Raw genomic sequence first — 11,141 nt, forward strand, 5'->3', positions numbered from 1 at the left:
GTCCTGCACTGAGCAGGGGACTGGACTAGATGTGACCTCCTGAGGTCCCTTCCAACCTGAATGATGCTATGCATCTATGATTCCCACTCAAGGAGACCAGTGAATCTCAAAGTATGCACGTGATGTCTGCACCAGTTACTCCAACCAGCCTCATTCTGGGCATTCACATGAGTGGAGCCTATTTTGGGGATGAACTTGGAGGCGTACCTCCACCTTTTTTTGGCAAGTCAGATCCGACGTAGCATGCAGGTTTCTATCTCTTGGTCCATGGAAAGAAACCCCCCACTGCCTGCTAAGAAGGTCACACCAAAGGATGACTTGAAAAATGCCGATGTTGCTTTTTCTGAGAGCTGCTCTAAAGAGCGCGGCTGTGGAAAAGCATTGTCTGTGCGTGCAACCGAATGTTCAACACACCGTTACGGGGAGGTAATGACTTAAAATTGCTCAATTTCACTGCAACAAGCAATTGCGGTGGAATAAATGAATTAAGCACCAGCAATCCTGAAAGCCCCAGAAGATAAAATGAGGTGACATTTGCCAGCCTTCGAAGGGCTTCCTCTGTTTTTTGTGTAAGCTTTAGAAATTAGTCTTTCTCTGTCATCGGTAAACATATCTGGTCTGTTTGGGGAACACCTTTCTTCTGCTGGTGGGTTGGGTGTGTGGTGGCAGCTATGTCTGGCTGGGTACCCATAAAAAAATCATAATGCAGAAAATAGTGTTTCACTCCAAAGTTCAGGACAGAGACGCAAAACTTTTCAGAGCAGCGGGCCAAAATAAGGCAGCTCGGGCTGAGGAGGGCTGGTACTTCTGATGTGGCTGCCACTGTCGCTTCTCCCAATGGCCAGCATGGATGCCATGGGCCTACCATGGAAATGTTGCCCAATTGCCCTGCAGCTGAAAGGCTTTGCAAGCTGGATCCAGCCCATGGGTTGCAAGTTGCCAGCACCTGTTCTAGGCCACAGGACGGGGGGGAAAGTCTTCAGCTCCAATCATGTAGAAGTCAAACTCCCTTCCAATAGCTTGTGCCCAGGCTTCAACCCTTATGTATATGTATTTTCACAGGATAACTAACCCAATGCCATGCAATGTAAATTAGAAGCAAAACACACCAGAAAACCCCTACCAATAGTAGCTAGTCCCACATGTCCTAAATGAAGTCCTCAAATGTCAGAGTTGTGTTTTGAGACCATGAGATATCAAGACAAACTCCTGTTATTTTGTAGTGGCTTGCTTGACTCCGCATTTTGCACAATATAAATGCTTGTCTGCTTCCGAACAGATGAGTCGCACCAGTGGCAAACAGCACTTGATGTGCCAGACTTCTTTGTAGTGATCTATTGTGCTCCATCAAAAGGAAATAAACTGAACTTTCTTTGGGGATGCATAACTTGCACGATACTCATCTTGAGGACAGTTGACAGCAGTAGGATGCAGGAATACTTTCGAAGCACTGCAAGTGGGATACATGTTTGCAGGCAACTTGCTCAGAAAAGCTAGGGTGGTTCAAAGATCAAGATCGTCCAATCTGGGACGTACGGGAGGTTTTTCTTCACTCCTCTGGGAATACTGCATGTGTAAAAGGACCTCAAGTATAAGGACCTGACTTTGGAGTAGAACTGTAATAATCACTACACATTTGATTAGTCTTAAAATAGCAGAGGAAGCTTTGCCTTGTGGTTAGAGCACGTTACCGGGTTCTGGCCTGGAGACTTCTTCACCGAGAGACCAGGTTGTGCCCGGATGGCATCGGTCTCGAAGCAGTGCAAGGTGCTCCAAACACACGTCCCCTCAATGACGCAAGGTGGAGGATGGTCAGCGGCTTTCTTCATGGAGACGCAGCAAGACAACCTCGCTGAAGAAAGCAGCATAGTGCTGCAACGTCAGACACAAAACGGTTACAGAAGCACTGGAAATACCGCAGAGAGAGCAACAGCATGTGCTGCCTTTGTACCCCTGCAGCAGGCCCAGAACCATCAGTCCCAGACTATTTCTAATCATGGGGGGATTATAAAGTTTAGATTGAAAATTTAGTGAGGAGCACACTTGATGTGTGCATTATTGACTCGTAATTCCTTTATCTCTGAGATTAATGGCCTTTCTCCATTTTAATTATTTCCAAGGGGGCTTAGTGAAATGTTATCCCTTTCCAGATGATACTTTTCAGAATAAGCCACACACCATTTATAGTTTTTGGGACAATTGCATGGCTAAAAATAATGATTAAAAAGACCTAGGAGGGATAAGGTGATAGGCAAAAAGAAAGAGAATGAATTCCACCAAGCCTATACCTTTCCATGGCAGAAAAAAGTTATAATAGTGAAGGGAAATATACTGTTGCTTGCAAATCAATTGCCTTTAAGCTTACAGGAGTGCAATGGAATAAACCTTTTGTGAAGGATACACCCAAGGTAATAAAAATATCGTGAAGCAGCTACTTCGGGTTCGTGAAGCATTGCTATTATCTGCAGTGTTTAGCTGGTAATCCTATTAATCACGTACTTTTTATGGAAAGAATTTGTCCTGGGAAGAGGTTGGCCCCAAAAAAGACTCCTTGCCAGCTCCTAAGAAAAAGCAGGGGGTGGCATGCCAGCTCTGAAGGATTGCTGTGAACAGACACAGCTCTCCAGAGTCTCATCCCATAGCCATAGGACCCCAGGGGTAAGAAAGATGGGTTTGAGGAGCTCAGGAGAGAGGCATCAAGAGTCGTAGGGACAGGGTTTACCACTCAAACATCACTGAGAAATGGGGAGACTGGAAGACCCCCCCTGTCCCAGCCCTCTCCCCTCCCAGACCTGAACTCCACTTGGCAAGCTCCATCCCACGGCACATGCAGGTTGGCAAGGGCTTTGCCTCCCAACAGAGCAGCCCTTTGAGAGCTGCTGCTGGGCACAAAGACCCTGTGTCCTTTGGACCGTGCTGTGGCAAACCCCCATCCGTGCAATGAGGAGGGTGGCTGCCGCTCCGTGCTCCTCGTACCCTTGGCACGGGTGAGCGGTACACGTACACGTCACTGATGCGCGCAGACACGGGCCCGGCCCTGGTGACCAAACGGGGCCCGGCCCTGACCTGCGAGTCACAGCAGGGCCTTTTTGAAGCATTAACCTGTATTTACTTTCTGGCTGCTCTGTAATTAGATGATTGGCCGGGTAATTGGCTTAGCTCCGCTCAAGGCACCGTGGAGTCTGATTCTGATGGGGAACTGCTGGCTTGTGCGGGCAGCGCCGCTGGGAGCCTTGCTCTGGGGTTTGTCTGTCGAGCCCTGTGTGTTTGGATCTGGGGGGTTTGCTGTGTTTCCAAGAGCAGCTGCGGAAAGGATCTGATTACAGGGCAGCTCCGTATCGGGGGGCCTGGGGCTCTGTATAGTCCCCTGGCGGTGGGGGGCTGAGGCCTTTGAATGGCTGGTGTGTGTACGTTGGACAGACCGGCCCTTTGTGACCAACCTCATGTTATACAGCCCTTCCCTGGAGGTCCTGAACTGACTTCAAAGCCTGTGCCCTTTAGGCTTCCTTGTTCTCGGCACGCACAGTGAGCACAAACCGGACACGTCGTTACGCCCAGTGGAAAAGCCAGCTTGTTCTGGCAGGAAAACAAAGAGTGGTTTCTCTTAATCAGCTCTATCCATTAATGACACCCTCTGTAAGGATTAGATGCTCATTTTGCTCATGTGTTGAACCTTGGCTGATGCCCTGCAACAGTTGCCCGAATTAGGGTTTTGTTGCCAACCTGCACTCAGGAGCGTAAGGGGCCAAAGCAGTGCAGGGAAGAGACTGGTCTTGGGATGCTCCCAGCCTCATGGAGAACGGAGAGGGTTGAGGATCTCTCCGAGAAGCCGATCCTTGTGAATATCCTGGCACAGCTGATTGACTGGAAAGCGGAGATGTTCATCGCAAGTCTCGGGTGCAGCTCCAAGCACATTGGGACTCTCCAAGGCTGCTGTTGCCTGGTTGTCAGTCATAAAGAACCAGTGGTTGTTATTTGGATGTGTCGAGTGCTCATGTTCCCCGGGAATGGACAGTGGCTGGGGGCTGAGGGGCAGAGAAGGACAGTGTTCATTGCATATGCTGGATGATCTCACAGGTGTCTCCTTTCCCAGTTGCTACAAAGCCTTTTCTATCATTAATGGTGTCAGTGCAATCTCTCTAGTGCCAGTTCTCCGGCATCAGCTGGAAGAAGCCAGAAGGTAACCAAGCCACCATGCCATCCCTAGTCTGCACAGCTTATCCCTGGCTCCTTCCTCCAGCCCTTCTTGCTTCTTCCTTTCCACTGTCCTGCATCCCTTCCTGCTTGCTTTCATGGCACCTGCGATTAGAGGGCTGGCTCTTCGCTTCAGAGACCGCAGCCAGCCTTGTGCTTTGCAGAGTGCTTTTTTGGGCATTGCATAGGTAATATAATGTGAGCACCGCACAGTACCTGGTTCGGAGATGTCCTTTGCCAGCGTGAGTGTGTGCCGCACCCCATAACACATGCAAGCACATGGCAGAATATCAACAAAACTCTCATTTAATAGATGGCATTAACCTGAGGATTGTTTTGACAGAGGTAAGCAGCCTGGGAACTGCCACAAATTAAAGAAAGGGAAATCAGATCACTTCCTCTAGCGGGACAGAGTTCATCTGGTCTCCTAGGGAAAACAAAAACCCTCATATGATTTGCTAAAGAAAGAATTAAAAACATATCACTACTCTTTACAAAATACATTCAGAGATGACCTGGCCTGCATCCTAAGGCTTCTCTTAGCACCTAGGAAGCCTAAACCCCCAAAGAAAGCAGAAATTTAAAAGTAAAGGAAAATGTACTGCATGGTCCTGCTGTTGCTGTGATTATTTTTCCCCATTTGGCTATGTCACTTCCTTTCACATGTTTAAAAAAATATATTTCTTTAAATTTTCCTCTTCTCAATGTAGTTTTCTTTGCTTTCCGTGAAGATATATATATATATTTAGAGAGAGAGATGTGTGTGTGTGTGTGTGTGTGTGTGTGTGTGTGTGTACACTCACACATACATACATACATACATGTGTGTGTGTGTATCTCTGTGCACAGGTTTCTATCAAGAGTTAAAAGCCAATTGTCAAATAACTAATAACTAACTATAGAAAAAGGCTGTGTACAGTATTATGGCTTTTGCATCTACATCCAAAGGGGACTATCAAACTATGTAGGAAGGGTGGGGAACGTTGAGGGCAGCAAAGCATTTGGAAATGAATTGTAAGCTCAGCTCGGGGTTTGGACTTTGCTGTGGAGCCGCATGCAGCTCTTCAGAAAGGCGTCTTTGCAAAACGGTGCCTGACCTAAATGCACAGAGGTCCTTTGGTTTTTGTTGCTGCCTTTTGGCAACCCAAATTCTGGGGTGGTGGGGGGGGTCAGTAATGGGGGTGGTGCTCCCTTCGGATGTACACATGCACGCATCTGAGCGAACAGCGCCATGTAGGCAGGACTTGGGAAATGCTTCTGAGTGGTGTCCAGCTCCAGCCACTGGCTCCTGGTTGTAGCCATCTAAGCATGCTCGGCCTCAAAACTCCTCAAGCCCTCTGTGTCCCCTGAATATGGGCCTTGGTGGCAGCTGACAGAGAAATGTCCTCGTGGAAAAACAGACCCCCCTCCCGTCAAAGGATTTCCGAGGTTGACTTCACAAGTCTCCCTGGCAAATCAGGCTCTGTCGGGATTGGGGGACGTGCTACACTAACCTGTCTTCTCTCAAAACCTTCTTGGTGCCTCCCTGTAGACCAAGGGCTCATTAAGGGCCATGATGGTATAGCGTACTCTTCAACTGGGAGATTTCCCATTCTAATCAGCTAAGGGCTCCATCCTTTCTGCTGTTACTCCAATGGGGTGCTTGATCCAGCCTGAGAACTGCAGCAGGTCGAGCCCAGATCTGCCTGCACCAGACAAGCGGATCTGCGCTTTCCCTCTCCACAGAACTTTGAATCCAGATCCACTTCTAGACTTTGCAAACCCTAACGTCCAGCTAGCTCCAGGCTGAGAGACAACCTGCCCAGGGGTCTTAGGAGCTGGCCTTAGGAGCAATGAGTTGAACTCCTCCACAGGTGGGTGCAGTGATGATGGTCTTCCCCTGGTGTTTGTGGCTCGCAAGCTTAGGAGACCAGCAGCTGAGAAGGTCACCCTCCCTTTGGTTCATTTGCCCCTTTTATTCATTTCCATTCCAATTGACAGGGGAAAAAAAGCCTGTCAAATGGGCTAATGTGCCTGACAACCTGGTGTTTATGTGGCCCCTGCACTTCATATAGAAGTAGGGGCAGAGGGGACTTCCACGGGGATATCCAACCCCCTGCCTGATGCAGGGTCATCCCTATCATGAGACCTGGGCATGCCGGACAAGGCAGCCAGATGCAGTGGGGAGGGAAAGTGGACCCGTTGTGCGATGACCTTGTGCTTATGAAGCAGCAAGTATCTGTCTAACAGTAACGGTGCTATCCGGGACTCATGACAGGACTGTTTGCACCCAGGGCAGGATCCTGCCCCTGGCTGGCCTTGCTCTCCTGATGGAGGCAACATTGAAGGAGGACATTGCAGGGGAGCACGCGGCTGCGGGCAGGAGGAGGAACAAGGACTTGAACTGGGAGCCCTGCACCCCACCTTCAGGCCTTGACTGCTAGGCTGTAGAGGCAGCCTCGGCCCCTTGCTCTCTCTCTTTAGCCTAAGGAATATTTAATTATTTTGTCAAATGGGGGACATTTCCTGTGGTAGACTCAGAGGCCTCCCTCTGCTATAACTCCGTGGTCAGGTCACTTGGCCTGTGAAAAACCTAAGTTCATGTTGGGGCAGCAAAGTCTATGCCAAGGTGCCCTGCTGAAGTGAGCCCTGAGAGCTGCATGAGGCCCAGCAAACACAGAATAAGCTTTGCTCTTAATGTCAGCTACAAATATGGCCCCACCACCACCACCCAGGACCCTAAGAAGGTTATAAATAAATAGTTATATTATTGGGAAGGGATGCACCAGCTGAAATGACATCAGATCTGAGTTTGAAACACCACATCCCCATTCAGCCCCATGTCACCCTTCCTTCCCCACCCTCCCACAAAGAATCACGGGCTGTTCCTCCCGTCTGCCATTTCTAGGCCTTATTCCATCCTTGGTAGAGTCTGGCGTAAAACAGAAAAAAGAAAGCGCACCCCACTCGGCAAGAAAGAGAAGACGTCAGAGACGGCAATGGTGAAGGTTTTCATGTCACAAGCGCGGGCTCGCAATGCCGCAGGTCCCAAAGAGCTTAGTCACGTCGATGTGTTTGCCGAGGCGTCTTCTCAGCAATGACTCGTGACCGCTCTGGTCTCATGCATGGAGTTGATTAACAGCTAATAGCAGCAGATGGATAATCAAAAGAAAGCCACCCACTGGGTGGAAGTAGGTACTGGCTGGGAAAACCAAGCCTTTCTGGTTCGGGTAAGAGTCCTTTCCCCCCCAACTGTCATTGTCATCATCTTGGATAATAATCATCTGGGACTCCTGAGAGGTTTCTGACTTTCAGAGCCGTGTCCACAGTTTTAATGTACTTGCTGATCATTTTCCTCATCTCGGGGGTGTAGGGGTCGTACTCCAACTTCCTCAGCCCAGAGCGCTTAAAGTTCCCGTCCTTCTGACTCTCGACGCACAAGAGCCGGTCTTCAAAGACCATGATGCCCAAGAGGCTGACCATCCTCTTCAGCTGGACGAAGAGATCCCGCTTCAGGTCCTCAAAGTGCACCACCAGGACATTTTTGCCGTACTTCAGCCAGTCCAGGGTGTGTGTGGCCCACCAGGGAGCGTAGTTCTTGACAAACTCGGGCCATTCTGAAAGAAGAAGGGGAATCCATTAAAAGAACTGGTCACACCACTAGACACAATGCAGATGGCTCCATGACCAGTCTGCCAGTTAGTAAACATTTACCCTCTGGAAACAGAAAACAGGAGGCTAAATTCTGCTCAGTTTTATATCAGTCACTCAAGTGAAGATGGATTTTGTTCAAAGTGTCATGACGGGGCAACCAGGAATGGGGCAACGTAACGGGAGGATGATGGAAGGGCCTCGCCACAGATCAAGGCCGTGAGTGATTTGAAGGAGAAGAGGGGAGGCACTGGGGGACACAGCCAGGAAATTAGGAAGTTGGAGGGAGACGGGGACACAATTATATGGGAGGCTGAGCGATCATTTTTAGATGCATCTGCTGTGGGTCATGGAGTGCACTGAAGCTTAGCTATTGAAAGAGAGCATCTTTCCACCCTGACCCATGCAGAAGAAGGGATGCTCAGGCTCAGCGCTTTAATGTTCAATGTTATCCACTGCTGGCAACGACCAGCTGTCAGAAAATTTAGCTGCTCCTCGTTGCTACTTCCCTTCAAGCCATAAAGCAAGACCATGAGGAAAACCCACAGCATGGTTTGCCTACCTGAACCCTGCATGTAAGCGTGGAGGAGTCAGCTGTCTATCTCATGCCGGCTCTATTTGATGGCGGCACTTGTGTTCCACCTTGGCTTTGCAACGTTATAATTCAGAACGGCTCCTACGCTGAACAAAATAGCTGACGTGTACTATAGCTGAGGACATTGGCAGCCATTTCTCATTCATTTTAGTAGGACCTGGCTAGCTTTCATTAGATTCATAGAAGTTAGGGGCTGGAAGGGACCTCAGAGATCAGCAGGTCCAGCCCCCCTTCTCAAGGCAGGAAAGACTGCTGAGGTCAGATGACCCCAGTGAGCCTTTATCTATAGGAAAATCCCTTGGACCCAACGCTGCTATAAACTGCAATGAGATCTTTTAGTAAAAGGCAGGGAATGGGCATAGGACGATGCCAGTGAAGTTTTACTCTGACAAGTGCAGCAGCATTTCCGCTGGGGGCTGTGGCACTCTCTTGGACGCGGCTCTGACAGCTCTGAACCACAGGGTAGGTACTTTGTCTCGTTTCCAAACTTAATTGTCATCTGACAGGACTGAACTGACTTCACTTGTCTCACCCTTCAGGAGTCTTCCTGTTTTCAGAATTCGGGCCCTTTCTACAACGCATCTGCTGAGTCGAAGTCTTTTCTGACAGCCTGCAAAACTCATGCTAAACGCAGTGCAGGTGATATTTGTTATATCACCTCGCTGACCTTTCCAGATCAATCTGCCTCAAATTCTCCTAAAGCTGGATTTAATCCTGGAACTTCTTTCATATCCAGTACCTTTCTAGCTCGCGGCTTCCCCAACTGTGCCTCTGTAGTCAATTGGTTTGACTGTAGACAGAACTGATACGATTTCCATGACAACCACGTCAAGTGAGCTGGAAATATCAACTACGGACTTAATGTAGCACTTCTCCTCTCTCCACTTTCACTTTCTGCCGCAGCCTCTGTAAGTTTTCCCCCCTCCCAGTGCATTTAAAATCAGCACCATCTCTGAATTCCTGCAAACTAAACAGATTCTTGGTTTCACCCACAGGGTTATGATTGCCACCTGTCTTGTGCTGAATTGAGCTGAATGCAAACAGGCCATCCCATCGCTCTGCTGAGTCTTGAAGGTCACTGCTTGGTATCAAGGGTTTGCACAACTGAAAATAGAAGTGGGGCAGGGAATTTGTGTGTCTATCTGCATGCACGTGCATGTGAGCAAAGGCATTTGAACCATTGAACCATTTGAACCATGAAATGTGTGCGTGTGTATCTGGATGCACGTGCGTGTGAGCAAAGGTGTTTGAACCAGGCTATCTGAACCATTGAGCCATGAAATGTGTATGTCTATCTGGATGCACGTGCATGTGAACAAAAGCACTGGGACCAAAGGTGGTTTCTCTGCTGCTCCAAACCAGGAGTTCAGCAAATATCTCAGTCTTCATCCCAAAAGGAACAATAATGGGTTTGTTGATACCTGCCGCAAAGCTCTCCGGCTGGCAATTTAGTAATCTCATTGGTGGGATCAGCTAGACAGCAGATCCCCTAGGCTTCTCAGATTCTCTCAATCATCCCCAAGGTTTCTACCTAATTGATCCTCGCATAAAAATCAGGTGATGAAAAGGATAATGAAACATCAATAATAAGCTATGATTCTGCTGGAGGTGCAATATATATGTATCTTATGATGCATAAAAAAGCTTTGGGTACCTGCTCTTTCTTTTACTCCTCCTTGAGGAACCAATGCCTGATTAATAGCTTAACTGTACTTAATTCCCCAAAGAATCATTAAACACAGTATCTGTTTCATTAAACAGATACAGGACAATTCACCTTGTGTAATCATATCACATAAAACTTTGCTTTGGAACCACTCCAGGGATATCATAAAATTAATGTCATGGAACAAAATACTGATTTTACAGAGCCTTCAGCCCAGGCTTGTGAAAAGCACAGCTGCAACCAGGAAAAAAAAAATGATCAGCAGCTGTATTCAAGAGCAGCAGCAACCAGGAGGGTGAAAGCAAAGCCCGTGTCTCCTCACATGTGGCAGCTCTGATAATTGTGCCTTAAGAAATAACCGCTACATTTGCTCAGCACGGAGCTGATGTGCCTCTATTTTTGGAAGGAGAAATTAGCATCTTGGTCACAGCAATGACCTCCTTGCGGCATGTTGGGGTAGATGCTTCTCTCGCATACACGGGCGCAGCTGTGGTACCCGCACATCTGCCACGGTTCTGGTTCTGGACAGGAATCAGCTTCTGACCCATTTGTTTCTTGCATTAAATGCTATCCGGACCAGCAATCGGATCAAAAGCCCGCTGGGGCAAATCTATGCAGCTGGGTGTTTTATTTTGACAAATAATAGATCTATTTAAAATGCAGCATTTGGAGGGACTGCGGCTAGTTGCAAAACTGGCCTGATTTTAGTGAATAATTTCAATTAAAAAAACCAGGAGGAAAATTATTTAAACGTCCAAAAAAGTCAATTTTTCCTATTTTGGTTTTTGTTTTGTTTTTTTTAATTAAACTTTAACTATTTTCAAACGATGCTTTTTGGTTTAAAAATTTAGCTTGAGTTAATAAAAAGAACAAAAAGTTTAAAAGGGTTACAAATGATGTTTCATGTTGGGGTAAAATGAGATTTTTTTATTTTTTTTTTGGTTTACCTGAAATGAAATGTTTAGGGACACGGCGGTTCATAGATTCATAGATGCTAGGGTCAGAAGGGACCTCAATAGATCATCGAGTCCGACCCCCTGCATAGGCAGGAAAGAG

At 47.8% G+C, this 11,141-nt stretch overlaps 1 protein-coding gene across 2 annotated transcripts in view; it reads right to left on the bottom strand.

Annotated features, from left to right (window-relative positions):
- Positions 1–4,512: 4,512 nt before the first annotated feature.
- WSCD2 (WSC domain containing 2) overlaps positions 4,513–11,141 on the bottom strand; it is a 107,155-nt gene continuing 100,526 nt past the window's right edge. The window contains exon 8 of one of the 2 annotated variants that reach the window (XM_006015159.2): positions 4,513–7,790. In XM_006015159.2, coding sequence (XP_006015221.1) covers positions 7,438–7,790 — 353 coding nt within the window. In that variant the 3' untranslated portion in view covers positions 4,513–7,437. The remainder of the gene's footprint in view (positions 7,791–11,141) is intronic. The other variant, XM_025198700.1, reaches the window with a different exon arrangement.

Source organism: Alligator sinensis, unplaced genomic scaffold (genome assembly GCF_000455745.1).
Source record: "Alligator sinensis unplaced genomic scaffold, ASM45574v1 scaffold628_2, whole genome shotgun sequence".
Classification (NCBI taxonomy): Eukaryota; Metazoa; Chordata; order Crocodylia; family Alligatoridae; genus Alligator; species Alligator sinensis.